The 27737-nt window shown below is 53.7% G+C and overlaps 2 protein-coding genes across 5 annotated transcripts; both read left to right on the forward strand.

The window, feature by feature from the left end:
- Positions 1–1292: 1292 nt before the first annotated feature.
- Positions 1293–7237, forward strand: RABGGTA (Rab geranylgeranyltransferase subunit alpha). 2 transcript variants are annotated; one of them, XM_019714466.2, is made up of 17 exons: positions 1293–1499; positions 1814–1870; positions 2042–2152; positions 2538–2662; positions 2855–3042; positions 3300–3503; positions 3822–3905; positions 3995–4077; positions 4161–4262; positions 4367–4472; positions 4566–4617; positions 4787–4875; positions 5030–5118; positions 5211–5327; positions 5942–6055; positions 6299–6386; positions 7022–7237. In XM_019714466.2, exons 2-17 carry the CDS (start codon positions 1868–1870, stop codon positions 7168–7170), a joined length of 1704 nt encoding a protein of 567 aa, XP_019570025.1. In that variant the 5' UTR covers positions 1293–1499; positions 1814–1867; the 3' UTR covers positions 7171–7237. The 2 variants fall into 2 exon arrangements, with proteins under 2 accessions (XP_019570025.1, XP_088653075.1); XM_088796949.1 differs by having other exon boundaries at positions 1361–1499; positions 4367–4617.
- TGM1 (transglutaminase 1) lies at positions 7187–23371 on the forward strand. Of its 3 annotated transcripts, none has more exons than XM_074328079.2 (15): positions 7187–7320; positions 10447–10746; positions 10898–11086; positions 12064–12312; positions 12668–12786; positions 12891–12998; positions 13438–13612; positions 14003–14141; positions 14270–14373; positions 16538–16626; positions 17133–17286; positions 17395–17676; positions 17801–17961; positions 18321–18457; positions 22965–23371. In XM_074328079.2, the coding sequence occupies exons 2-15, from the start codon at positions 10449–10451 to the stop codon at positions 23191–23193; spliced, it is 2433 nt and encodes an 810-aa protein (XP_074184180.2). In that variant the 5' UTR covers positions 7187–7320; positions 10447–10448; the 3' UTR covers positions 23194–23371. The 3 variants fall into 3 exon arrangements, with proteins under 3 accessions (XP_074184180.2, XP_088653074.1, XP_019570026.3); XM_088796948.1 differs by lacking the exon at positions 7187–7320 and adding an exon at positions 8712–8769; XM_019714467.3 differs by lacking the exon at positions 7187–7320 and adding an exon at positions 9640–9748.
- The last annotated feature ends 4366 nt before the right edge of the window (positions 23372–27737 follow it).

Here is a 27737-nt window from a genome sequence, read left to right on the forward strand (position 1 = left end):
GGAACTTTGAATCTGATAGGAGATGCTGGCGTACAAACCAAGATTTATAGTCGGCACAGAGAAACAAGCACTAGCTTTGACAGCACATATGAAGGTCTTCTAAATCAGACTGGGGCATTTTGGAGAACTTCCTGGTGGTGACACTTGAGTTAAATTTCAAAGATGAATAGGAGTTGCCTGGAAAAGGAAGGAGAGTCAAGAAGAGGGAACAGATTAACATGTTTGGGAAGCTGCAAGTACTAGTCCGATCATCTGTGATGAAGAGTTTTTAACAGGGCCAGGCAGGACAGGAGGCAAGGCCCAGTGCCAAAAGGCCTGTTGTGCTCATCTGAGAGATTCAAAGTCTGTCTTGAAAATTTGTCAGGAGCCATGGAAGGCTTTTAAGCAGAGATGTGACATGATCAAACCGGCATTTTAGAAAGACTGATCTAGCAGCACAGAGGGTGAACTGTTAATAGATGGGACAGGGTGGAGATAGGGGAACAATGAAAAGACTTTCAACAACCCAGGGAAGAAATGAGCTTAAATTCTTAGTGCAGTGGGAACAGGGAGGATATTGAAGAGATATTAAGGGAAAATGGGAAGAGAATAGTGCCAGTCACTATGATAGGAAACATAAAGGCTCATGTTTAGACTGAATGGAGGGAAGACAATACCTTTTGACTCTTGGAGTTGAGCTGTCTCTGGGACACCCACGTGATACACAATAGGCTTTTGAATGTGAGTGTGTGAGTGTGTGTACATACACCTCCACTTTTCATTCATTATTAAAGCTTGCAAGACATCTGGGCTGGAGATACAAGTTGGAGTGCCATCAGCCTACAGGTAGTAATTAAAGCCATCAGTGTGGATGAAATCACCCAGAGAAAGTGTGGGCCCGGAGATCCGTGAGCCCAGGACAGAGCTCTGGGGCGCTTCAGCTCCTCCAGTTGAAGGCTTGGACTCATGAACGTTCTCCAGACAACAGTGTGTGAAGTGAAAAGGGGTGAGGAAAGGGCCTTGGAGATCACCAATATTTAGGGGAGAATAGAGGGGCAAAGGTGCAGTAGCCAGAACAGGGTGTCAAATCGAAATCAGTAGCCTCAGATGCAGAGGTCAAGGAAGATAAGGACAGGAAACTCCATCCATTAGATCTGGCAACTGGGATGTAGCCCGTGAGGTCAGCGGAGTAGTGAGGGCGTGGTTTTCGGCTGTCGGAGAAACCTTTTCAACTGAATTGCAATTGGAGTAGCTGACTCAGACCGCAGTCTACGCGGCTTTCACACGCCGGCCGTAGCCGCGCGTGCGCACTCATACTTGCCAGAGGGCAAACAGGGACTTGGCGTTTCCGGACCCCGCGCACGCGCCGGCGAAGCCCACCTACTCCGCCCGGGGCCCTTCGCCGGCCTGCAGAGGGCGCTGCACCTCGGAGAGCCGGGGCTGGGCGCCGCTCTAGCCAGCGCCTGGGCTCGGTGGCGGGTGCTGCAACTCCGCGTCCCCGCCGCCGCCTCCCAGCGCAGGTGGGTCGGCCCGCGCGGGGCGGGAGTGCCTGGGACTGTGGGGCGGGCGGGTGGCTGCAGGCTCCGGGCGCGGAGTGGTTCCCACAGCCCAAGTGCCCCGGCTTGGGTTCGGCCCGGGCAGAGGCAGCTGTGGGCAGGGCCGCAGGAGTGAAAGTCCCGGTCCGGGTGGGCGCTTCCTCTGGACGTGCAATGCCTGTCCAGAACGCCTTAACACCCCGAGGGTCTCTGTCTCGGCTCGCGTGCGGCTTCCGCGGGATAACTGGAGGCCGGCCTAGCAGGGGCGGGGCTCCCATGATTGACACTTTTCCCCCTAGGTTTCACGGGCTACCACTGGATCCCTCCCCTATCCTGAACCCTGAGCCGACACCATGGTGAGAACCCAGAGCTCAGCCCCCCATTTCTGCATGCCCATGCCCTTGCCCCAGTGGTCTTGCCTCTCGATTTCCCTTCATAAACCTGGGGCTCTTTAGTGGGGATTCAGTGGGCCTGCCCATGCAAGACAGCCTGCACCCTTGCAACCTGCCTTTTGCCTTCCCGTGTAGCACGGCCGCCTGAAGGTGAAGACTTCAGAAGAGCAGGCGGAGGCCAAAAGGCTAGAGCGTGAACAGAAGCTGAAGCTGTACCAGACAGCCACCCAGACCGTCTTCCAGAAGGTGGGGCCCTCAGATGTAGCCCTCTCTCTAGGTAGCCCCTTTAATATAGCAGAGAGGCCAAGAACTGGGCCTTACAGTCAGATTGCCTGGATCCGTATCTGGGTTCTATCACTTACTAGCTTAGCTGTGTGACCTTGAAAAGGTACTGAATCTCTGTTGGGCCTCAATTTGCTCATCTGTAAAATGGGGCTAATAATTGCACTTGCTGCATAAGGCTGTTGTGAAAATCAAATGAGAGAATATATGTAAACCCATGAAGCACTTTACATCTGTACATAGTACCTGTTGTATGAGATTTATAGAAAATTCTGTATTTCTATTTGTGTTACTTAGTCCTGTAGTGGGAGAATGATACAATCTCTGACCCTGCTACCTATCTTCTCAGCGCCAGGCTGGCGAGCTGGATGAATCAGTGCTGGAACTGACAAGCCAGATTCTGGGAGCCAACCCTGACTTTGCCACTCTCTGGAATTGTCGACGAGAGGTGATCCAGCGCCTGGAGGCTCAGAAGTGTGTAGGGGTTCAGGGCCCCAGGAAGACGGCTCTAGCCCTGCCCCTGCCCTGCCTGGATCCAGTGATGGAGGAGGAATGGGGCAGCCAAGGGCATAGGCAGAGGGCAGTGGAGGGCTGGGTGCAGAAAGTCAGGTGTAAGCTGCGGTTGAGTGTTGGAGGGCCCTGACCCCCATTCCCTTCTGGGTGCAGGTCCCCTGAGGAATTGGCTGTTCTGGTGAAGGCAGAACTGGGCTTCCTGGAGAGCTGCCTGAGGGTGAACCCCAAGTCCTATGGTACCTGGCACCACCGCTGCTGGCTGCTGGGCCGCCTGCCAGAGCCCAACTGGGCCCGGGAGTTGGAGTTGTGTGCCCGTTTCCTCGAGGTTGATGAGCGGAACTGTACGTGCCTGCAGATTCTATCCCCACAGCCTTCACCTGCCCCACATCCTAGTACTGGGGTCTCAGTAAGGCCCAGAGTTGGGAGGGATGGTCAGGACAGGCCCACTGAACTGATGGCAAAAAAGATGATGGAGCGAAATGCATCCTCCATGGAGTGCATAGAGGTGTTTCTAGGAGCCTTCGAGGGAACTCCAGGGGTACCAGCCAGCGAGCTTCTTTTGCCCTGCTTCTGAGATGTGTTGTCACCCCTCCCCCAGTTCACTGCTGGGACTACCGGCGGTTTGTGGCTGCACAGGCAGCGGTGCCCCCTGCAGAGGAGCTAGCCTTCACCGACAGCCTCATCACCCGGAACTTCTCCAACTACTCCTCCTGGCATTACCGCTCCTGCCTCTTGCCCCAGCTGCACCCCCAGCCAGACTTTGGACCACATGGGCGCCTCCCTGAGGATGTGCTGCTCAAAGGTAAGCAGGATTGGGGGTGCTGAGGAGGCCTCTGCAGCACTGCCATTCCAGCTTAGTCCTGTTCCTGAACCTGCACTTGGATTTACGGAGCAGCTATTCCGTGCCTGGCTCTGGGGGGTACATAAGATTCAGTCCATGGCAGAAGGGAGCTCAAATGTCCAATCGGGAAAACAAAACTGGTATATGCAGCGGCTGTGCCAGGCCAGCATATAGTGAAACTAAGGACGGAAGTTACTTGGAGGAGGGGGTGGGATGTTGGGACCGCTAAGAGCCCACCAGGGTCCTAAGCACAGCCCCGGGCCTCCTTGACCCCCCCAGAGCTGGAGCTCGTGCAGAATGCCTTCTTCACTGACCCCAATGATCAGAGTGCCTGGTTCTATCACCGCTGGCTCCTGGGACGAGGTGAGCCGTAGGGGAGGAGTCTGGGTCTTGGGGGCTTGGAAGGAAAGGAAAAGGATTTAAGGAGCCCTAAGGCTGTGTCTTCCTGCCAGCTGACCCCCAGGATGCTCTGCACTGCCTGCACGTGAGCCGCAACGAGGCTTGTCTGACTGTCTCCTTCTCTCGACCCCTCCTGGTGAGTCCTGCAGCTTTTGCCAGAGAGTATCATGGGCCTCGTGCTTTCGGGGCTGACAGGTCTGTTTTTGTCCCCTGTGCCAGGTGGGCTCTAGGACAGAGACCTTGCTGCTTATGGTTGATGAGTCACCCCTGGCTGTGGAGTGGAGGACCCCAGATGGCAGGAACCGGCCCAGCCACGTCTGGATATCCCAGAATTGGGGGGACGCAGTGGGGAGCTGGGGCAAGGCTATGGTGGGACAGTCAGAAAAATGGTATGGCCAGGTATTTCCTTGACCTAGTGCTCCCACATCTGTGACCTGCCCAGCACCTCGCTCAATGACCAGCTGCCCCAACATACATTTCGTGTCATTTGGACAACAGGCGATACTCAGAAGGAGTGTGTGCTCTTAAAAGGTGACGCAACCTGCAGCTTCCACCCCTTGCAGCATCCCTCTTCCCCTCTTCCTCTCATGGGTGTCCCCTCCCTGCCCCTATTCTTTCTTTCAGGCCACCAAGAGGGCTGGTGCCGGGACTCGGCCACGGATGAGCAACTGTTCAGGTGATGACAGGGAAGCACACTGACAGGAGGGGGCTGTGGGCTCTGGGCATCAGGCAATTGGGGCGGGAGGCTGGGGACTCGGTTAGATGGTCGCAGCCTGGATATGGGGGTGGCAGTACCTGAGGGCTATGAGCATAATAACGCCCACCCCTACCCCACTCACCCTCAGGTGTGAGCTGTCAGTGGAGAAGTCCACCGTGCTACAGTCCGAACTTGAATCCTGTAAGGAACTGCAGGAGCTGGAGCCTGAGAACAAATGTGAGGCCCCATTCCCTGAGATCCTGCCCCTCTCAGGAGGCCCCTTTCTGGGAGAGCGGGGCGGGGGAGGTTTGGGAAGAGCAGGAAGGGTCTCAAGAGGATGGGAGCAGAGGAGGGTCCAGAAGAGCCGGTCCCTTTCCCGCCCTCTTCTCAGGGTGCCTGCTCACTATCATCCTGCTGATGCGGGCGCTGGACCCCCTCCTGTACGAGAAGGAGACGCTGCAGTACTTCCAGACCCTTAAGGCAAGCTGGGGCTGGGAACAGGCGAGGGGGTGGCCCTGGGGGCAGGAGCAAGGCAGCTGCCACAAATTCCTTGCCGGCCGCATCCCTGCCAGGCTGTGGACCCAATGCGGGCAGCATACCTGGATGACCTGCGCAGCAAGTTCTTGGTAGAGAACAGTGTGCTCAAGATGGAGTATGCGGAGGTGCGCGTGCTGCAACTGGCTCACAAGGTGTGGACTACGTGTGCTTTCCCTGGGCCCTCCCCTCTGGGCCACCCTTCCTCATGGCCTGGCCAGCTTTTCTTTCCAGTCCTCGGGCTTCCGCTGAGGTCCTCTCTGTCCAGCCTCACCACACTCTTGGCTTTGCCTTCAGTCTCAGGTGCCTTTCTGGCCATTTCCTTTTCTGTTCATTGGAGCAGAGCAGTATCTAAAGCCTGAATAATTCCCAGAGATTCCTAACAAACTTTACAGACTATTTTTCTCTGTTTGTAGTTCTTCTCAGTCAATCTTTCTAACACATCACTGCAGCCCATCTCTGCTCCCACCAAACTGATGCCCTCAACTCACCAGGCCTGCTCCTTGCCAGTATCTGTGTTTCCCCCACCACTCTCCTCTGTCCCCTATACCTGTCCCCACTCCATCCACACCACTGGCCACCAACCCCAGTAACTCACATCTATCCTTGGCGTGTGTACTGTGGTGGGTTGTAAGGTAAGCTTCCCACCTGCCCCATCCTCTCCTCAGCTGAGGTCCCCATGGGCCTCTGTGGGGCACAGAGGGCAAGTGTCTGATAAATGATAGCTGAGGCCCCTCCCCACTGGGTGGTCTTGTCACCCCCTCCTCAGGATCTGACGGTGCTCTGCCATCTGGAACAGCTACTCTTGGTCACTCATCTTGACCTGTCGAACAATCGTCTCCGAGCCCTGCCGCCTGCCCTGGCAGCCCTGCGCTGCCTTGAGGTAAAGCACTTCCTCCTCCGTCACTGTCCTGAGTGGTCCTTTTCCTCTTCGTCCACCTCAGAAGTCTGCCCACCCTACAAAGAGAGGCCTAGGTGCTCCCAGCCCCTGCAGATGACCCCTGCTTGCCCCCGTCTGTCACAGCCTGACTGCAGGAGCCCTTCCATGCACTATCAGCTAATCGCCCTGGGGGCCCGGGCTGCTTGTCCCAGTCTCAGGCTGACAGCTGCCTGCCTTGCTTCCCAGGTGCTACAGGTCAATGACAATGTCATCGAGTCCTTGGACGGTGTCACTAACCTGCCCCGGCTGCAGGAGCTCTTCCTATGCAACAACCGTATCCTTTGTTCTGGGTGCCTTTCAGACAGCGGGCAGGGTGCGGTGCCACACTGGGAAGGGACAGACAGTGAGCAGGGTGGCTGCCCCGATGAGGGGCTTGGGGAAGGGGCTCTGGCAGTCTGAGCTCAGGAGAGAGGATAGCCTGCCTTGCAGTAGAAGACTTCTGCGGAGGGGAAGTGCTTTCCTCAAGCCAGTTCCCAAACGGACAGGCTGCAGATGTTCCTGGGTACTATTTAAAAATCAGGTAGTTTCATATTTAAAAAACCAGGAATTCTGGTTCCTCTAAAACTTGGAAGTTAAAGCAACCTTTGGCCCGCATTTGCACTCACCAACCCTTAGTCATTGCTGAGTCGTGGATGCCTCTATAGCCAGACAACCTTCCCCTTGGCCGTTGTCTGCACCACTCCTTCTAGTACCACACCCAGCCTGCCCCTCGTCCTTGCTGCCTAGCCCATGTGGGCAGGGGTTGCAGTCCCTTCCCAGGGCCTTGCTCCCTCCAGGAAAGCATGTGAGATGTCCGTCAATCAGGCTGCCAGGCAGCCGTCCTTGCTCTTGAGGGAAAACAGTGATGGGTGCCTAGGAGTAGATGGATCTGAGGAACCTGCCAAGCTTTCCTTGACTCTCCTGCTCAAGGTCTCCAGCAGCCTGGAGCACTCCAGCCTCTGGCCTCCTGCCCCAAGCTGGTCCTCCTCAACCTGCAGGGCAACCCCCTGTGCCAAATAGTGGGCACCTTGGAGCACCTGGCCGAGCTGCTGCCATCAGTTAGCAGCATCCTCACCTAAGAGACCCTGCCCCCACCTTTGCCCTCTAACTTATTGGGACTGAATAAAGATTGGGGAGGCTCCCTCAGACTGCTAAGCTGCTGCTGCCACCGCCACCACCACCATCACCATTACTTCTGCCACCTATTCTGGAAAAGAAAGGGAGAGAGGGTGTGTTGACTCACCCCATCTACTTTCATTTTATGCTCAGTCCTGCCGTTCCCTATCATGGAAACCAAAATCGTGTTTGGGGGCAGAATCAGACAGAGGGCTGGATTTGAGTTTACCTTTCTGTTGGGGCTGGGGCTGGGGCTGGGTTCCATGCTGGGGTCGGGTTCGAGGTCAGGTTCTGTTTGGGGCTGGGCTACAAAGCAGCTGTACGTTTCCAACTGGAAGGGCTCATAAAAGTTTCTCCCATGACCCCTGCTTCTTCCAAATGCCCTCTGCCCAGGGTCCCTGGCTCTCATTCACCACAGTAGAGAAAGCTGTTCCCAGGAGGAGTAGGTGAGGGCACCCTTGCTCCACCCTCTTAGGACAACAGTACCCATCTCATGAGTAGCATTCTGTGGTTGAAGAGCCCTTGAAAATACTTGATCCCATTTGATCTTCATAAGCTCTCAGGGATGGATGATTAGGCCCATTGTACTGACGAGGAAACTGCTGTTAAGACCCACCCAAGAGTGCTGAGCTCCTGTGCTGGAGCCAAAGCTGTCTGTACACCTTGGTCTGGAATTCTAGACTCATGTTCTTGCTTCTGTATGGGTATGGGATGGTTGGGCAGAGACTGACCTCAGCTCCCTGAGGTACTGAGCCAGGTGCCCTCCCAAAACACACGTAACATACGTGTGCACACACCCCTTGTCCTGACTTTGAAAGCCCTGAGGCCCTCAAACCTCCTGGAGGAAGGAAAGGGGAGTGACTCAAGGGTTAGGGCACAGAGTCACACCTGGCTGGGTGGGGAAAGAGAAAAATTAATTGAAATGAGAGAGTGTGACAAGGCATTTCCTTGTTCCCTGGGAATCTTCCTGGGCCCACTGTCCACACACACACACCTGGACTCTCAGGGTCCTGCCCCTTCCTGTTTCCCTAAGTGGTGAACAAACAGCCCCTAAGCAAAGTCCTCTGGCTGACCTGCCTCACATCTATCTGCGGTTTCTATTTCCACTGTGTGTTGTCTGAAAGTGTTTAGGTGGGAGTAGCCCCCCTGCCAGGACTGGGGCTTGGAGCTGGACAGGAAAAGGTCAGCGTAGGTGGAGGGCTCCCTGCCAGGTCCTGGATCCTCTGTCCCCACTCCCTGAGGCACCTCCCTGCCTGATGCATCACCAAACTCCTCAATCAGCTTCTTTTTGGCTTCTTGCCAACCCTGTTTCCACTGTCCTCTGTTTAGTGGTCAGTGGGCAGAGCTGGAACCCCAGTGGGATGGAGGGAAGAAGCCCCAAGAAGAGGGCCCCAACCTTTCTGTAGAACTCCCAAGAGAGCCTAGCTGACGGTGCCTGGCCTCCCCTTTGCCTTGGGGTTCTGGTGGCAGCCTGGTGTTTCCTCTGTGCCAGGGTGGAGTGGTGATGCACACAGGGCAGGTGCCTGGAGCCGGTTGGTCAGGATTCCCAGGAAGAATTCCGAGTGAGAGAACCCGGGACTCCCGCTGACCAGACACTCCTCTCAGTGAGAGAAGAGGGTACTCTGCAGCCTGGGGAGGGGGCCTCAGGTCCCACCCAAGTCTCAGAGTAAGGTCTAAGCCTACCCCAAAGCCCCAAGGCTGGGGGGAGAAAGCAAGAGATTGCTTCTATTCCCAAACTTGGAGGGACACAGGAGGCTAGGGGCAGCTCACTCATGCCAGGGGCTGTGGAACAGCTGGAGGAAGGGGAGGGACAGATGGGTGGGGTGGGGTGGGGGTCAGAGGATCTCGTAGAGCCTGCAGGTCATGGGCTGGCTGGTGGAGCCAGTCTGAGGGCCAGGCTGCTGATGTCACCAGTCTGCAGCTTAGCGTCCAGGGACCTCCTTGGGCAGGACCAGGCCCATGGGCCAGTTTCACAGGGCTGAGCCTGACCTGGGCTGCGTGAGAACCTGGCATCAGGGGCCTATGAGAGCACAGGCAGGCAGCCCCATCTTGGGAAGAAAGGGTCTGCTGGATAGGGGTGTGGGTGAAAGGGGCTCTCTGCCCCATTGTCCTCCGGAGAAGGGGCTCCTTCAGCACCCAGTCTAGCAGTAATCAGCCTGGTGTGGTGTCCCACCAAAGCCTGCCGCTTTCACCCCAACTTCAGCCCTGACAGACCCCACCCCCTCCCTAGCCCCGCCTGCACCATATCATTCCTCAGTTCCTCGAAAGGGAAAAGAGATTTAAGCCCGTCATTTCCCGCCCCTACCTCCAGAGACAGCCCCCAGGGGCCGGGCCTCTTACCCGCAGGGAGATGGAGCAACCTCGCTTCCCTTCTTCCCAGCCGCCGGCCCCGCCCTTCCCCCCTATTAAACCATATACTGTCCCGCCCCACACCTTCCACTTGTGCGGCGGCGTCCAGCGCGTCCGTCCGGTCCCATCAGTCCCGACCTGTTCCACCCGGGCCGCGGGACTCAGCGCTGCCCTCGCCAGCACCGCCTCCAGGTGAGAGGCACCGACGGGTTGTGAGGTGCTGAGCCCCACGATGCCGTCTGGGGGGCCCGCGCGCTCAGATCGGCCCCAGCCGGGCGGCGTTTGGGCTCGTCGGAGCTGGCGAGCCCAGCGATGCTGCCCCGACGCTGGGTTCCTGAGCCCCGGGGAGCGCGGGCTAGGCAACTACGGCGCCCCCTACTCCCCAGTGCTCTGCACCGGGTTTGACCCGACTTGGACCCCAAGTTCCGCGCCTGTCTTTTGCAAGGAGCCTTGGGTGGGGAAGCTCTGCTAAGATATTGGTCCTCCAGGCGATCAGCTGGTGGATGGACCTCCAGGCTGAAGAGCCGGCAGGTGGAGGGAGCAGGCCAGAGTTGGTCTGAGCAGCTGGGTCTTGAGGCTGTGACAAGTGTCCACACATTTCCTGGGATGGATTCTTCAGGAGGTTTCTCTATTGGGCATCTGGTTTAGTGATGTCTATGTGGGGGTTAGAAGGGAAAACTCTTCTGCGGTGTGGGAAGTTTCTCTAGGTGAGTCGGGAAGGTCTCTGAATGGGTCTGGGGGAATCTCTGGTCAGGATCAGGTCATCTCGGTCATCTGGCTGAGACCAGACAAGCTCTCTGGATGGTGGGTTTCTGGCTGGGCTGGCTGAAGTGTTCTGGTAAAAGGAGGTCTGAGAGGGTGACCGGAGCCTCCCTGCCTCTTCCACACAGACATGATGGATGGTCCACGTTCAGACATGGGCCGCTGGAGTGGGAGCCCCTGGCAGCCCCCTGCCACACCTTCCCCAGAGCCAGAGCCGGAGCCAGACAGACGGTCTCGTCGTGGGGGACGTTCTTTCTGGGCTCGCTGCTGTGCCTGCTGCTCCTGCCGGAGTGGGGCAGATGATGACTGGGGGCCTGAGTCTGGCTCCAGGGATCGAGGGGGCCGAAGACCCGACCGTGGCTCAGACTCCCGCCGGCCTATTTCCCGGGGCAGTGGTGTGAATGCAGCCGGAGATGGCACCATCCGAGGTGAGGCTGGCCTGTCCACCTTAGCTGAGAGTTGGAAGGCCTTAATGGGCACTGAGACTCATCCTGGCATCTCTGGGGGCCTGGGAAGCTTATGATGGAAGCCCCTGGGCTTCCCATGGGGCCTCACTGATCCGGAGCTGTGGCTTTGCAGAGGGCATGCTGGTGGTGACCGGTGTGGATCTGCTGAGTTTACGCTCAGATCAGAACCGCCGAGAGCATCACACAGATGAGTTCGAGTATGACGAACTGATCCTGCGCCGTGGGCAGCCTTTCCACATGGTCCTCTACCTGTCTCGGCCCTATGAGTCCTCCGATCGTGTGACCCTGGAACTGCACATTGGTGAGTAGGGCCTGTAGTGGGAAACGTGAAACTGGGTTGTGGGGCTGGCTAGCTAGCAGGGCCTCCCAGCCCTGGTATTGGGGTCAAAGGGATGTCTTTGGCCTCCTCCCTGGCCTCTGCCTGATAAGGCAGGTGCAAAAGTGTGTGTCTTTAGGGGTGTGTCTCAGGGAGGGTCTTGGTATCCTCTTTTTCCTAAGCCCATCCTCTTCAAAGCCCAGGGGCATCTGTCTCAATATGCTTTCTCCTCAGGTGCTTGTTTCAGCATTGCTGCCTCTGTGTGTCTTTCTTTCTGGGGCTGCTCTCCTTCCCCAGGATGTGGCTGGTTCTTTCTACTCTCTCTGTCCAACTCTGTCTCTCTCTTTCCTCTGTCCCCATGGCCCAGGGCAGGTACCTTCCTCACCGCGTTGCTTGGTGGCCATTGACTGTCCAGGCTGGTGATTACGTTGCCGCCGGGGGCGGGCGACTCCTCATACCCTTTGATTAGGGCCTGGCCTTGCCCACCCCAGCCTCTAATTTCCCAGGTACCCCACCACCTCCACCAGGGATGCCCTGGGCTCTGGAAGTGGCAGACTCAGGGAGCAGGCAGGGCTGGCCTTCAGGATCTGGACTGCCCTTTCACATGAGGTGGGGGCATCTGGACCCAGACAGGGCAGCTCTGCTTTTCCAGCCCAGGATCTGGGACAGTCAAGCAGGCAGAGGGTGACGGTGGCCTGATCTTTCCTGCCCACCTCTGAGTTCAGTGTCAAGGGAACAGGTTTGGGATGTTGGACTGGGTTTCTGCCCTGGCATGTGGGCAAGTATCGGGTGGGGACAGAGCTGCTCTCAGACTGTCACAGACTAAGGCGATGGCCCATCTCAGGGACATGCACGCATTGGCTCATACGGATTCTGGGTGGGGCTGGGAGAAGTCCAAGGCTCCATCCCCCCCCCCACTTGGGGGAGGCCTCACCACCTAATTTCTGCTTCCTCCATTCCAGGAAACAACCCTGAGGTGGGCAAGGGCACCCATGTGATCATCCCAGTGGGCAAGGGGGGCAGTGGAGGCTGGAGAGCCCAGGTGACCAAGTCCAGTGGACAGAATCTGAACCTACGGGTCCACACCTCCCCCAATGCCATCATCGGCAAGTTTCAGTTCACGGTCCGCACACACTCAGACGCTGGCGAGTTCCTGTTGCCCTTCGACCCCCACAATGAGATCTACATCCTCTTCAATCCCTGGTGCTCAGGTGAGTCTGCTGGAGTCAGGAGCAGGTGATACACAGAAGAGGCTTCCTTTCCTAGGATCTGGCTTGGTGCCTGGATGCATGGCCCTGGGAGAAGCTAGCCTCCCATTGTCCAGGTGAGGGGACCTAGGTCCAATGTAGAAAGGCGACCAGCTCAAGGTCACACAGCCTCACCCTTCTTGGTGAAGGGCACTGGTTACAGCCACCCTGCTGTCGCCATCTCTGTCCTAGTGCTTTCAGGCTAGAGGCATCCCTGTTTTTCCTCTGTGGACATGAGTCCTGCAGAATTGGCCCAGGGGCGGGTGGGGCCCAGGGAGAGGGCTGGAGGGAACCAGGCATGTGTATTTTGGGGACGCAGAGGACATCGTGTACGTGGACCGTGAGGATTGGCGGCAGGAGTACGTGCTTAATGAGTCTGGGAGAATTTACTACGGGACTGAAGCACAGATTGGCGAGCGAACCTGGAACTACGGCCAGGTACGGCTGGCCAGGGCCCCATGCACTCGGGGGAGAGAGGTTCTGGCCTAGGGATCGAGCTTGGCTCCAGTGGGCTTGGTCATCTCTGCCCTCCTTCCTTCCAGTTTGACCACGGGGTGCTGGATGCCTGCCTGTACATCCTGGACCGGCGGGGCATGCCATACGGAGGCCGTGGGGACCCAGTCAGTGTCTCCCGGGTCGTCTCTGCCATGGTGAGCACCCTTGTGGCTCTGAGCCCTACCGTGTGTCTGCCTGCTGACCACCTGACACCCCACTCCTGCCCTTTCTGATTCCTCCAGGACCCCAGCCCTGACCTTGCCCTTATAAAAAGGGTACTGTGGGTCTCATTCCTCCTCTCCCCTCACTTGCCTGCCCCCCCACCCCACCCTTCCTGGCTCCTGTCCCAGCTGTTGTGGAATGTGGGGCCAAACCCAATACTTGGCACACCTAGGATTCACATTCCTCTGTCAGACAAGGACTGGGGGGGCGGTCAGATGGCTCTAGGAGGTATGGGTGGGGCTTTGGCTACTGGCTAGATCCTGAGGCATTTAGGGGTGAGGAGTGTTTGCAGGGTCAGGGGCTGGGCTGGAGACCACATGGCAGGTCCTCAGCCTCTCCTCCACTCCCCCCACCCCATCCTGTCCTGGACAGGTGAACTCCCTGGATGACAATGGGGTCCTGATTGGGAACTGGTCTGGCGATTACTCCCGAGGCACCAACCCATCAGCGTGGGTGGGCAGCGTGGAGATCCTACTCAGCTACCTACGCACTGGCTATTCTGTCCCCTATGGCCAGTGCTGGGTCTTCGCCGGTGTGACCACCACAGGTAGTGGAAGGACTGGGACAGGAGTGGCTTGAGCCCTACAAGGGGGAGGGAGGGAAGCCAGGCTCCACCTGCATGAGCCTGGCTCAGCTGTGGCTGCAGTGCCAGGCAGGTGGGGGTGGATGGTAGGCTGGCCTTAATTATCATTAATTAATGTTAGTAACCAGAGAGAGGCCTAGAGGAGGGGAGGGAGAAGGGATAGGCAGGGACAAGGCCAGGTAGGTGGCCTGGCTTCCTCTCATCCCTAACACACCCTGGCTCAAAGGCCCCTGACCCTAGTGACCCCTAACCCATCTTGGCCACCCCAGTTGCCCTTCTCCCCCTGATGCCTCACCTGCCCCCCACTGCTGCCCTGGCCCTGGGCCCTGAACCTCAACCCTGGCTCTTCCACAGTGCTGCGCTGCCTGGGCCTGGCTACCCGTACCATCACCAACTTCAATTCCGCACATGACACAGACACGTCCCTCACCATGGACATCTACTTTGATGAGAACATGAAGCCTCTGGAACACCTGAACCATGATTCTGTTTGGTGAGTCTGGGGCTGGGGCTGGGCTGCCCATCCTGCCAAGGCACTGACCCGAGACCTGGACACCGAGGGGGCACTGAGGGGGCCCTGATGGGCTGCTCAGACCCAGCACTCCCTCCACGCCCATCCAGGAACTTCCACGTGTGGAACGACTGTTGGATGAAGAGGCCGGATCTGCCCTCTGGCTTTGATGGATGGCAGGTTGTGGATGCCACACCCCAGGAGACCAGCAGTGGTGAGGCGGGGCCCTGCCTGGCTCCTGTACCCCACTTTGGCCCCCTCCCCATCTCCCCAAACTGGGTAACAAACTCGGGTGTCAGCATGGGACTTGGCCTTAGAGCCAGGTTCTTTAACTCCCATAGTTCTTTAAATGGGCTTATCAGTCATGTGGCCTTTAGTTTATTTTCACCTTTCTGCATAACTCTATGCCTAAGTTTTATTGATTTACTTATAATGGTTAATATACTCAGATGGTTCAAAAGTCAAAAGATTCAAGAGATTTCAGTGGCAGGTGTTCCTATCCCAACAAATCCACTATTCTCATTTGCTTTTTTACTTACATATCCTGGAGATGATTAATTGAAGGACCCTTTTTATTTATTTTTAAAGTTGAAAAAAGGTGATTGTCCTAAGTAATACATGCTTGAAAGGAAGAAAAAGTATAGATTGAATAACATAAAATGGAAATGTTTCCTATTCTCTCTCAGGAGGGTGTAATTTTGTTTTAAGTAAATGTCTAGGTCCCACCACAGACGTGATACATCAGACATTCCAGGGAGAGAGTCTAGGAATCTATATATTTGGAAGTTCCCCTGGTAATGCCCAAGCTCAGCTAATTTAAGACCCACCCCACACCCTTATGGGACGGACACGTGGGAAATGGTGGCCCAGAGAGGTGGAGTGACTTTCTCTAGGACACGGAGCATTAGGTCAGTAGCAGAGCAAATTCAGTCCATGACTCCCTCTCTTCTTGACACGTATTCTCACTTTCACCAAATTCCTCTCGTCTATTCCATTGAGTAATAGGTCCAGTATAGAAAAAAATTAGGGTTCAGATAGGTTCAAAGAGGAAAGCAGCCCCTTCCCAGCCCTAAGAGATAACAACTGATGACATAACCTCCTAGTCTCTTTCCCAGAAAACACGTTTCTTCAAAAATTAGACCTGCTGTACACTCTGTTCTCAAACAGGTCCCTCCCCTTCCCACTTTAACACTCCAGCCCCAGGCAGCCAGCCAGCCCCTCATGCTGCCTTCCTTCTGCCTCTCCCGTCTTCACCCTGGGTCAATTTGCCCTCACCTAGCCTATGTTCCTCCTCTGGTCTCTGGCCAGACCGCTCCCTCTCAATCACCTCTATGAACAATGCCCCCTGAGTTGAGCAACCTAGCAATGCTTGCGGTGCTAGAACAGCCTATCCCAGGACACTGGGAGAAAGAACTGAGTTCCGGTTCCCACTCTAGGAAGTGGTGGGGTGGGTGACAGGCAGGGGCTCTGGGGCCAGCCAAACCCACACCTGATTCCAGCTTGATTCCATCTTAGGTATGTCATCTTGGGCAAGTCCCTTACATCTCTGGGGGTTTGGTGTTCTTGTTTGTAATATGGGGATATATGTACCATATAGGGTGGTTGGGAAAATCAAATGAGAAATTATATATTAGAGAGACTAGCAGCATGCCTGGGCTGTAGTAGCTACTTAGTAAATACTAGCTCCGTCCATTCTCGTGTATCCAGCTGTCTTGTGAGATCTTGGCATCTACTTTGCCTCACTGAACCTCAGTTTCCCCATCTGTAAAAGGAGACCATAGTGAGTGTCAAGTGTTTTCTAAGATTCTTTCCTGTTGGGTAACCCTCACTTACTGTTCCGTGTCCTCTCCTGCCAAGCCTCCTCCCTGTCAGCCCATCTTCTCCAAAAAACCCTCCTGAGCACAATGAGATCAGACTCTGTTCCCCACCAGCTCCCCCTCCCTCCTCCTCACAGAGAGGACACAGTGCTAAGAGGTTGTTCTGGATCTTTCTGGAATAGTGGCTGCGGTGTCATTGATCTCCTAGCCAGCAAGCAGAGCTACCTCAGGCTCTGGATTTGTCTTGATGTAGGGGGTCCTGACCTCTGGGGATCACGGACAGCCAACATCCAGCTTCAGCCAATGGAGAAAAAATGTGTCAATGATTTGGTTAACAAGGCAGTATTGTCCCAATTGTTGGCCCCACCCCACTCCTGTCACCCACTGCCTGAAGCCAAAGGAATCAAGCTCTTCTGTTAGCCCTCCCTGGGTTAGACTGGGTGGCAGCTGACACCAAGGCAGTGGGCACTGGACTTGGGTGGGTGGGCCTCTCCCCAGGATCTGAGGGTCCCCCTCAGCCTACTTGGATCTCTCACCTCTATCCTGCCCTGACTCCCCTAGGCATCTTCTGCTGTGGCCCCTGCTCCGTGGAATCCATCAAGAATGGCCTGGTCTACATGAAGTATGATACACCCTTCATTTTTGCCGAGGTGAGGGCTATGTTTCACGTGCCTTCTTGGGCAGTCTGGAGGACCAGAGCACTGGCATTGGTCCTGGGTTCTTTGGTTCTGTCTTCACCGCTGACTGACCAGCTGTGTTACCTTGGGCAACTCACTCATTCTAAGAGTCTTAGTTTCCTCAGCTGTAAAAGAGAATAGTAATGGCTGCCATGCTTCCTGTACTCAGGATCAAAAGAAATAATGGGTATGAAACTGCTTTACAAGTCATAAAGTCAGCGAACGAGCATAAGGAATTACTGTTATTAATGCCAAAGTGCTTTGCGAGGAGCCTCCCAGACCAGCTTTTTCCCGGCTCACCGGCCTCGCCTGGCTCAGCTTAGAAAGTCTCCCAGTTTGGCTCTGCCAGGAAGCTCCCAGCCTTTGGACCTAGCCCTCCCTGCAGTTCCAAGGGTCAAGGGAAGGCAGCTGGGGTTAGGTCCAACCTCAGATGCTCTAACTTGCTCACTCCTGCTCACCCCCATCCCCACTCCCAACAGGTGAACAGTGACAAGGTTTACTGGCAGCGGCAGGACGACGGCAGCTTCAAGATTGTGTATGTGGAGGAGAAGGCCATTGGCACACTCATCATCACAAAGGCCATTGGCTCCAACATGCGGGAAGAGGTCACCCACATCTATAAGCACCCAGAAGGTACCATCCCCCAAACCCAGCCAGTTCGGGCCCACACCAAGCATTGCTGCTGAGCACTCACCCACCTCAACAGTAGTGGTAACCTCACCCTCGACCCTCAACCCCCAGGCTCAGAAGCAGAACGCAAGGCCGTGGAGACAGCAACCGCCCATGGCAGCAAACCCAATGTGTATGCCACCCGGGACTCCACTGAGGACGTGGCAGTGCAGGTGGAGACCCAGGATGCAGTGATGGGGCAGGACCTGACGGTCAGCGTGGTGCTAACCAATCGCGGCAGCAGCCGCCGCACTGTGAAGCTGCACCTCTACCTCTCAGTCACCTTCTACACTGGCGTCACAGGACCCGTCTTCAAGGAGAACAAGAAAGAAGTGGTGCTGGCGCCAGGGGCCTGTAAGTGCTCCTTCCTCCACCCTGCCCCCTACATGGCCAGGCCCCCGGGGCTGTGGACGTGGAGACTCCAGGCGGCCATGTCTGGGGAAGTGGGCCTCAGTGACACCATGCCTCTTCTCCCCAGCGGACCGTGTGACCATGCCTGTGGCCTACAAGGAATACCAGCCCCATCTCGTGGACCAGGGGGCCATGCTGCTCAACGTCTCGGGCCACGTCAAGGAGAATGGGCAGGTGCTGGCCAAGCAGCACACCTTCCGTCTGCGCACCCCGGACCTCTCCCTCACGGTGAGGGCAGCTGGCTGGGGCATGAGGGACGGCCAGGGGCGGAGGGAAATTGAAGCGGAAGGGGACAGGGCACTAAGTCAAGAACGGGCTGATCTGATGAGTAGTCCTAGGAGGAAAAATTCGGGGATTGGCTTTGGGCTCTGGGACCTCAGTTTCCTTACCTATGAAAGTTTCCTCCCCGATTCTATGGTGGCTTCAGGTGGGAAGTGACTTGGAGTTTCCTCTCTGGCTTATGCAGAACCTTCTCTCAGGGGCAGAAATGTGGGACTCAGGGAAATTTGATCCCTCTCTGGTGGAGTGTACGGACTCCATGTGTTTGGCCAGGGTCTCTGACGTGGGGGTGGGCCTCTTTCTCTCAGCTGTTGGGAGCAGCCATGGTTGGCCAGGAGTGCGAAGTACAGATTGTCTTCAAGAACCCCCTACCTGTCACCCTCACCAACGTCGTCTTCCGGCTCGAGGGCTCCGGGTTACAGAGACCCAAGATCCTCAATGTTGGGTGAGTCTGGTATCTCCTCCTGCCCCTGCCACCACCCTTGCCTGCCTCCTGGGCTGCTTCCTAGGCTGCCTCCTGGGCTGCCGTAGGTCCCAGCTTTGTCTCCTCTTTCAGTCATGATGATACCGTCTGTCAGGGCCCAACAAAGCAACTCGGGGCGAGCCAGAAATACCTCCTGACTCAGATCAGTCCAAGCAGAGTTTAAGGAGACTTGCTGTGCCCATAGTGCTGTGCTTGGTGTCCCCCCCTTGCCTTGCCACCTCATTAGGGGGCAAAAACTTTACATAGGAATCATTAGCAACTCATCACTAACATTGCCCATTGCTCAGGAGTTGACCAGGTACTTCCAGGAATATTTTCTCATTGGGAGACCACAAAAACCCTTTAAAGTATGTTAGAGACCATCATATAATTAAAAGCAAAGCTTTGAGATCCTAAAGACTTGGGTTCAAGTTTCAGCTCCGTCACTCACTAGCTATGTGCCTTGGGCAAGTGACTTATATCCTCTAATCCTCATTTTTCTCACCTGTAAAGTGGGGCTAACAGCAGTACCTGGCTCAGAGGGGCGTTGCGAGAATTAGAGGAGCTGATGCACATAAAGTGCTTAGCACAGTGCTTGGCACAAAGTTAGTGCTCGGTGGGCGTTGTCACTTTGGTTATTGCCACCATCACCCCCACTTTACAGATGGCGAACCTTGCGTCACAAGGTCTCACAACTCACACGGACCAGACCCTGCTCTGCCCGCGTGGTGCTGACCATGCGCACACTCTCAAGCCTGTTGCTTGGTTTGTGCCACGAGGGCTGAGCAGCGGTTCCAGAGAAGAGCGTCCCACACCCCAGGTCCTTACTAGGCCTCCTGGGCCTGATCCTGGGCCAGGCGAGGCTCTGGGCCAGTGAAGGCTCACACAGTGCTTGTGTTCTTGGGCCTGTTCTGTCAACTCTGACACAGACCCACACAAGCTGCCCTGTCCCTCGCCAGGAACAGCACAGAGGGAAAGCAGAGAAGGCCAGAAGCTGACCTTTAAGATCAGCTTTCTGGGGATAGGGGCATGCTTTTTCCTTTTTAGACAAAGAGTGCCTGAGGGAAGGCCATGGCCCTGTGAAGGGGCTGAGTCGGGGGAAGCAGAGGGTCCTTGCCCACCCTGCCTACCCACCCTCCACACACACACACACACACACACACACACACACACACAGACAGACAACAGGCTTTGCCCGATGGTAGCCTCCACTTTTGCTAACAGGCCAAAGTTGAAAAGGTTGTTTTCCTGATCTTTGCACCAGCCTGGACCCTGGATGATGTCATACGTCACAAAGGAGCGCTTTCCCCATGTTGCCCTACAAGGGTCTCTGGCAGCTCAGAGAGTGCAGCTGGGACGCTCAGATAGCTTACCCTGCAGCCATCTGTCACCTGCAAATGATAGACGGAGGTTCCCCTGTTCTGAGGGGTCCCAAGAGCTGGACTCCCCTCAGCAGCCCCACCAGACCTTTGAGTCTTGCCCCCGCCTGGGTATAAGGAGAGGACAACCGAGATGAGCATGGAGACCTCTCCATAGTTGTAGGGCTTGTATGAATCCCCCTCCCCCCACTTAAAGACTCCAGTCTCCCCACTAGTAAATGAGAGGGTTGGATGATGGTTTCTCAGGGTAGTTCCTCCTTGGACATCCTGTGGCTCCTCAGCTGCTGTCAGCCTAGGCCAGGGCTACCAGGACAATTGAGAGCCTGGAGGGGGAAGTCCCTGGGTTGTTGGTTCGGATATATTGGATTCCAAGATAGGTGTTACTTTGCTCTCATTTACACATCAAAGGCTGTGGTATGGAACCCCATTATAGTATAAGGTGTGCCACACTGCTTGGTGACGAGCCATTATTTAATAAACATTCCAGAACTTACTCCTCCAGATGGCTGTTGTCACCACCAAACCAGTCACCAGGAGAGGCTGGAAGTCTGTTCCAAACCCTTCTTGGGAATTTTCCCCAGAGCCTGAATCATATTCTCCAGAATGTCCCTAGGGTGGCCTTCCTGTGTATGTGGGGGGTGGAGGGGAGACAGGGGTTCGACTTTATGGAAACAGTCCGAAGCCATCTAGAGTGAAAACTAATGAATGAGGTGGGTAATGATGACTTTTTCTATCAGAAATGAAACTTGCCTGTAAAGGAGGGACAGGGTATGTGTATGAGAGACTAGATACTCATAACGTTATGTATATAGTATAGTTTTCAATGACTCTGAAGAAAAATCCCAGAGGAGTTTTAAAAAATGTTTCAGGCACTGGCCACATGGCTGAACAATTACAGAATTGAAGGACAGTGCTAATTGGGATGTTTAAATTCTAGTATCCTTGTCAGGGAGTTGGTTTCATTGCCTGTGCTCATTGCTACAGACACATTCCAGCTTTAGCAGCTGACGTGTTCAGCTTAAACTCGCAAACAGGAGTGTGGCAAAGGTCTCACCTGACATTAAGACCAGAGCAGGGAGAACTCTTGACATCCCTCGCTGGAACCTGGGAAGCAATTTATCTAGAAAACAATGTTATAAATAAAGGCTAGGTTCTAAAATAGTACAATTCAATTATAGTATTGGTCAAATAGACTTTTGAAGGCTGGTCTGAGCCTAAACAACTTAAACTTTGTATCTGGAAAAGTGGGCACAAATTAAAAACACAAATTTGTAACTAGCCAGAGTATAGCCTACCTGACTTAATTTCTAGTTATTTGTTATGAAAGGAAGTCTAGCAATTAAGTCTATAGCTTAACAGTACGATATATACAGAGGGTGCCAAAAACATGTATACACGTTGTAAGAAAGGAAAAGTGTTAAAATTGTAATACTCAATATATACCGATAACAAAAGATGAACACAAGTCCCGTTTGACTTCTGCAATTAAAAGAGGTGCTCAGAATGGTTACCATCAGCGTCCAGACACTTTTGATTACAGTGAACTACTGCTTGAGCAGCGTTGACCAAAGTGCCACTTGTATACATTTTTTGGGCACCCCCGGTATATATCTCCCTGCCTTCCCCTGCTGCCCTCCTTCATGGAGCTTGGAGGCACCTTCAAGATCTGATCCCACCTCCTCATTTTACATTCGCTTCCATTTTACAGACCAGAAAGTGAGGATCAGAGAAGTTGAATAACTTGTCCTAAACCACACAGCTAACAGTGGTAGAAGAAGGAATAGAGTGGTCCGGGGACCCCCTACCTTTGCAAGCAGGTTCCAAGCTAAATCTTTTGCCCCAAGAGAACTTGTCCTTGAAGTTGGGGTGTTGGTTTATTCCCTTGGAGGACAGGGTGGAGCTCCAGAGAGGGTCTCTAAGGCAAGTTTGGGTTGAGTAGGGGGCCAGAGGTAAGGGTTGAGGCAGAGACAGGAAAGGACAGATGCTAACAGGCCTGAGCAGATGTGATCTAAATGCAATCACAGGCAGTATATAAAGCACAGGTGCAGCTCGCTGGAGGCGCTCAGGGAAGGGTGAGGTTCATTTTCCTGAGGGCAGGAGGTGCTCAAGGGAGCCCTCCCTGAGGAGGTGATGTGAGCCTGTAGCAGCAGTCAGGGCAAAGCATGGAAACGGAGGTGGGTTCAGGGAAGGGAAGGAGCCCAGCGGGGCTGGTGGGCAGGAGTGGTGGGGGGTGACTAGGCGGTGGCCGTGCAGGTAGGCAGGCTGAGTCACAGGAGCCTGTGGGTCAGGTCAGGGTACTGCATTCTCATCCCATAAGCACCCAGGAAGCCAAGCCCTTGAAGGGTTCAGTTCAAGTTCGAGTGGTTAGAGAATAGAATGGAAAAATGACACAGGAGGCAAGGAAGCCAGTTAGAAGGCTGTGAAAATGTGATTCCCAGAGGGGTAGTTTGGGAATAGATTTTCAGAGATCCATGAGGAAGGGAGAAAATAAAGGCACTGTAGTGTGTGTGTGTGTGTGTGTGTGTGTGTGTGTGTGTGTGTGTCAATTTAAAGGTGCCAATTGTCTGTTCTTCGGAAGGACTTTCCTGAGATAACACCGTTCCACTGTTTTGGGGTATTAAAATGTTCCTTCTTTGGAAAGATGATTGTGACAGAGGATAATTTCCTTCCACTTTCCTGCTTGGCAAAACTGAAAGTATTTGGCAATACTGTGTTGAGTCCCACCCCAACGTCTACATTTGACATTTCCTTGGTCTTGGAAACCCCAGGTGGGGTAGGGATGGTCTGAGTAGGGAGGAGCTGGTGGAGGGAAGGACGAGGCAGGGTGGCAGTTTTGTCCAGATGCCTGTGGGAGGGGGAGGGAGGAGTCCCAGATGACGGGGAGATTTCTAGCTCGGGCAGCTGTGTGGGTTGCTGCTGATCTGGTCGTGTGGAGGCGGCCCTGGGACTCAGGCTTTGTCCTGGTCCTGGGTCTGGGGACTCCAGCTGAGCTCAGAAATGCCTAAAGGGCTCCACCTGCTGCTCCTTCCCTCCTTCCTGGATGCCCCATCAGTCCTTACTCCCCACGCCACCCCAGTCACCCCAGGCTCATGACCTGTCTCTGTTCACAGGGACATTGGGGGCAACGAGACAGTGACACTGCGCCAGACATTTGTGCCTGTGCGACCAGGCCCCCGCCAACTCATCGCCAGCTTGGACAGCCCACAGCTCTCCCAGGTGCATGGTGTCATCCAGGTGGACGTGGCCCCCGCCTCTGGGGGCAGGGGCGTCTTCTCAGATGCTGGAGCTGACGGTCCCTCAGGAGAGAACATCCCTATGGCTTCTAGAGGGGGCGCTTAGCCCTGGGCCAGGAGCAATGAGACTGGAGTTAGATGAACAAGGACACTGCCATAAGACACGGCTCCCCCGCAGAGCAGCACTCCAGGGGCTCAGGTGGAGAAGCTGCGACACCTGGGGACGGAGCCAATCTTCACTTGCAGTGGGCGGCACAGATGGTAATAAACTGTTTTTCAAAGAAGCTGCTGTTCTGTCCATCTGTCATCTACGCTGGGCCAAGCAATGTGAACCCACAGTCTGTCCCAGGGACGTCCATGGCATTTCTGGTTCTGAGAAGCATGGCTGACAAGTCAGCTCAGCAGCTCAGCAACTCTTGAGATCAGACCTGCTTAGTGTCTGGGCGGCCTCCAGTCTCATCCCACCTCACGCTGCTTCTCCTGACCAAAGCCCTTCTGAAGCCCCCTGGGTTGGGGTGGGAATGTCCCCCTTCCTTGGCACCCACTGTGGGAGAGAAGGACCCAAATTCCCTTTTGTAGGCACATTTTGGGGTGAAAATAGGCTGAAGTACTCTCTGAGCAGCAAAAGCCACTCTCTAATGTTTATATTCAAATACCCTTGTCTAAGAATTTTTATAAAAGTAATACGTGTTCATGAAGTGTTGAAAATTAAGAAAATACACAAAATTGTAAAGAAGAAAATAAGAATAATCCTCAACCATCACCATGTTCAGAAAAGAACGGTTGACAATTGTGTTTCATATGCTGCTTTCCTCCACCCCGCCCCACATAACCTACGGAGAGCGTTTCTTCCCAGCATTAAATATTCATTGAAAACATTGTATTTAAAGACTGGACAGCGGTCCTCCGGGTCCTCCTGAGTCTGGCTGTGCTTCTCAGTCTCTTTGGCTGGTGCCTCCACCCCTGTCCAGCCTTGGGGTATTGGAGTGACTCTGGCCTTCACTCCAGGTTCTTCTCCAGCTCCATTCGACCCCGTCTCATGGTTTTAAGGTCCACTGGCTCCCCAAATTGTATCTGTTTTCATTGAACCTCAAGCCTGTATATTTACAGGCTTTTCAGCATCTCTACTGGTTGTCTCACAGACACCGCCCCCCCCCCCCAAGCAAAACATGTCCAAGGTCAAACCCAGCATATTCTCCTGCAGCCTCCCCTATAGCAGTAAATGGCATCTCCATCTTTCCACTTTCTTAGACCCAACAGCTTGCAGTTATCTTTGACCCCTTTCTTCCTCTCACATCCCACACCCAATCTGTCAGCAAATCGTAATGGTTCTAGCTCTCGTTCCTATGCGTCCAGAATCTGACCGCGCCTCATCTCTGTAGCGACCGTGCTGCCTTCATCTCTCACCTGGATTGTTGCCTCTGCTTCCAAATCATTTCTCCATGTCCACTCTTGCCCTTTGATACACTGCTCTTCACACAGCAGCCAGAAGGAGCAGGTAAATCCGATCGTGGCAATCCTCTCCTCAAAACTTTCTACTGGCTTCCCCAAAGCCAAAGCCCTTCTAGTGCTCTGTTACTCGGTCCTCACCTCCCCTTCCTGCCCCAGGCTCAGTCCACTCCAGGGCCCTGGCCCCTTCTTTCCTGACAGCACCAGGTACCCTCGTTCCAGGGCCTCTGAGCTCTGCCTGAGAAGTTCTTCCCCAGATGTCTCCATGGTTTGTGCCCTCATCTCTGCCGTCCGGGTAAGGTCTTCCCCACCATCCCATTTTAAAATTGCAGTACCCTCCACACTCCCTCTCCCCGTTTGTGCTTTATTATCCTCCGTAGCACATATTGCCATTGGAACCTCTCTGTATTGAATTCTTTGTATTATTTGCTTATCAAATTCTCTCTACTGGGACTGCCCCATCCTAGGCCAAGCTACCATCTCTCTTACTCGGATTGAAGCCCCAGCCTTCTCAGTAGCCCTCCCCCTGCCCTGTCTAGTCTTAACTTGACAGCAAGAAAGATGTTTTGTTTTGTTTTTAAAAACAGTTTTTTATTAGTTTCAGGTGCACCAACGTAATAGCTAGACATTTATCATTGATGTCCCTCACACAGTGACGACCCCCTCCGCCCATCCACTACCCTCTGACATCGCACACAGCCATCACATTTCCAGAGAGATGTTTTTAAACGTCAATGATCCGCTCATACCCCGATCCGCAAGCTGTATTGTTATGCCCCCTCCACAGAGGTAATTTGTCCAAAGTCATTCAGCATCTAGGACAGGATTAGAACCTGGGTAGTCTGGCTGCACGGCTTACGCGTGTCTTCTATCTCAGACTGCAAGTGGCCCCACAGAGCTCTTAATTCCACCCCAAGCTGTTCTTCCCCTAGTTTGTCCCATCTCGTTGTTATGATAATGACCCAGTTGTTCAAGCCAAAAATCTACAAATCACCCTTCACTCCTCTTTCCTTTCCTCCAATATTCAACGCCTCAGTCTCAGCTCTACCTCCAAAACACAGTGGAATCTGTCATTTTCTCCACTTACACTGTCACCGTGCTCGCTCCCTACAGAACTGCCATAGCCTCCTGGGGCATTTCCGGTCTTGTTCCTAAATAATTCAATTTCTACACAGCCAGTGAGCTTTCTAAACTCTAAATTAAATCCTGGTACTCTCCTGCTCAAAACCTTCCCATGCTTTCTCATTGCCCTTGGGACAATCCAAAGTCCTACTCTGGTCGACCTGACCCTGCAGACTACTCCTCCCTCATCTCCACCAGGCGCCTGGGCCCTTTCTGCCTCAGCCCCAGGGCCCTCTGCTTCTCAGCCTCACCACCTTCTACCTAAGACTTGGCCCCTGCTCTTCCTTCTGGACAAACACTTTTCAGGTGGTATGGCTGAGGCCCCTCCTGCTATTTGGGTCTCAGCTCAGACGTCACTTCATCAGGGCGCTCTTGCCTGAACATCAATCTGATTCGTTTTCCCATCTCTCAATCTCTTTAGCGTATCACCCTATTTTATTTTGTGCCCTACCTAGCACTTATTGTTTAACATTAGTGCGTTGGTTTGCTAATTTATTAAACTCTGTCCCTTTTCTTAAAATGTGAGCTTCAGAAGAGGTAGATCCTATCTGTCTCGTTCACGCCCTTGTCCCAGGACCTAGAACAGGGCTGAGCATAGAGCTGCACAAGAAGTATTTCCTACTTACAAATTTAAAATCAACCATTTGCAAGATGTGCCATGTTTAGATGGTTGATACATTTTATTAGTTTCCAGAAAGATTGAACAGTAACACAACAGTATCTCTTTTCATTGAATACCTGGGAGAAAATGTGAGACTTTCAGATTTCTAACAACTTTGTAACTTGCTTCCCATTTATTAATTTTACCCTGGTCCTTGTATTTAGTAGAGCTCAAAAATGCTTGAAATCCTCAAAAAGAAAAAAGACAGGAAGGCAATGCTGTTCTCCAAACAGCTAGAGGGAAAGAAACAAATACAGAGGGTGCCGAAACAATGTATACACATTTTAAGCAAGGAAAAAGCTATTAAAATTGTAATACTCAATATATATCAATAACAAAAGAGGAATACAAGTCACGTTTGACTTCTGTAATTACAAGAGGCGCTCAAAGTGGTTACCATCAGCGTCCAGACACTTCTGACTACCACAAACTACTGCTTGTATACAAATTGTCCACTTGTATACATTTTTTTGGCACCTCCTGTATATGTTGAGTTCCTACTACAAGTGAAGCTCAAACTGGGTGTTTTATGAGTGTAATCTCCTCTAATTCTCTGGATGTGGGCATTAGAATCCCTGTTGTCCCAGCTTAACCAATTCTGGCCTCAGGCCTCTAGTCCGCCCCCCACTAGAATGTAAGCCCTGTAAGAGCAGGCACTTCTCTCTATCACTCATGGCTGCTTCACAGGCCATGACACACAGTAGGTACTCAATAAGTAGCTGTTGAATGGCAGATGAACTGAATCAGAGGGTGACGGGGAGTCGGGAAGCTTGGAGGAGCAGTGGAGGATTGATTTTGGAGCATTTGTGGGAAGAATACACAATGGATGATGAGAGCAAATCTGGGAAAGAGAGAGATAAATGGGCACCCAGGGGGAGCTTGGTAACAACCATCAAAGCAGAACTCTTTCTGGGATTGTACCTCAGAAAATTATACCAGGGAAACCTATTTTATGCCACTTATATTTATTTCTATGAAGATTTCCTTTACATCATCCTTTATATAACAAAGTGCACTTTTAAAAATAAAATAAAAAAGTGTTCTTAGTCTTGGGTTTAAGAAATCTACTAGAGTTGCCCTCTTGGTGCTCCTGCACAGAGGCACTCATTGTCTCTGCCTCTTGGCAAACTCTTTTGGTTCTCCTGGGACACCTGGTGTACAAAGTTGATCACTAGAAAGGAGATGGGTTCTTTGCCTCAGTCACCCAGAGTTTCCTGAGTGTAAAGAACCAGTATTCTTCTTACTTCTTTCTGCCCCAAGATTTAAAATTGGGAAGATTAGTGTGAACTATGGTAGCTTCAACTGAAGCCCAATAGCAGGGAAGGGGACTATCTTAGGCTTGGAGAACTGGACTGGATATGAGGGTCCTTGAACCCCATGTGGGTGGGTTTGATTTGGCCAAAGTGTGTAGCTAATGC

Source organism: Rhinolophus sinicus, chromosome 3 (assembly GCF_057876585.1).
Source record: "Rhinolophus sinicus isolate RSI-liver-muscle chromosome 3, RSI-T2T, whole genome shotgun sequence".
Taxonomy (NCBI): domain Eukaryota; kingdom Metazoa; phylum Chordata; class Mammalia; order Chiroptera; family Rhinolophidae; genus Rhinolophus; species Rhinolophus sinicus.

Excerpts from the sequence above, each read along its gene's own strand:
- TGM1 (XM_088796948.1), top strand. The coding sequence starts at position 8,712 with ATGCACACAGGGCAGGTGCCTGGAGCCGGTTGGTCAGGATTCCCAGGA. Across the intron at positions 16,627-17,132 it reads CACCCTTCATTTTTGCCGAG|GTGAACAGTGACAAGGTTTA; the intron begins GTGAGGGCTATG and ends CACTCCCAACAG. Across the intron at positions 17,677-17,800 it reads GGTGCTGGCGCCAGGGGCCT|CGGACCGTGTGACCATGCCT; the intron begins GTAAGTGCTCCT and ends TCTTCTCCCCAG.
- RABGGTA (XM_088796949.1), top strand. Across the intron at positions 4,618-4,786 it reads ACGGATGAGCAACTGTTCAG|GTGTGAGCTGTCAGTGGAGA; the intron begins GTGATGACAGGG and ends ACTCACCCTCAG. Across the intron at positions 6,387-7,021 it reads GCTCTTCCTATGCAACAACC|GTCTCCAGCAGCCTGGAGCA; the intron begins GTATCCTTTGTT and ends CTCCTGCTCAAG.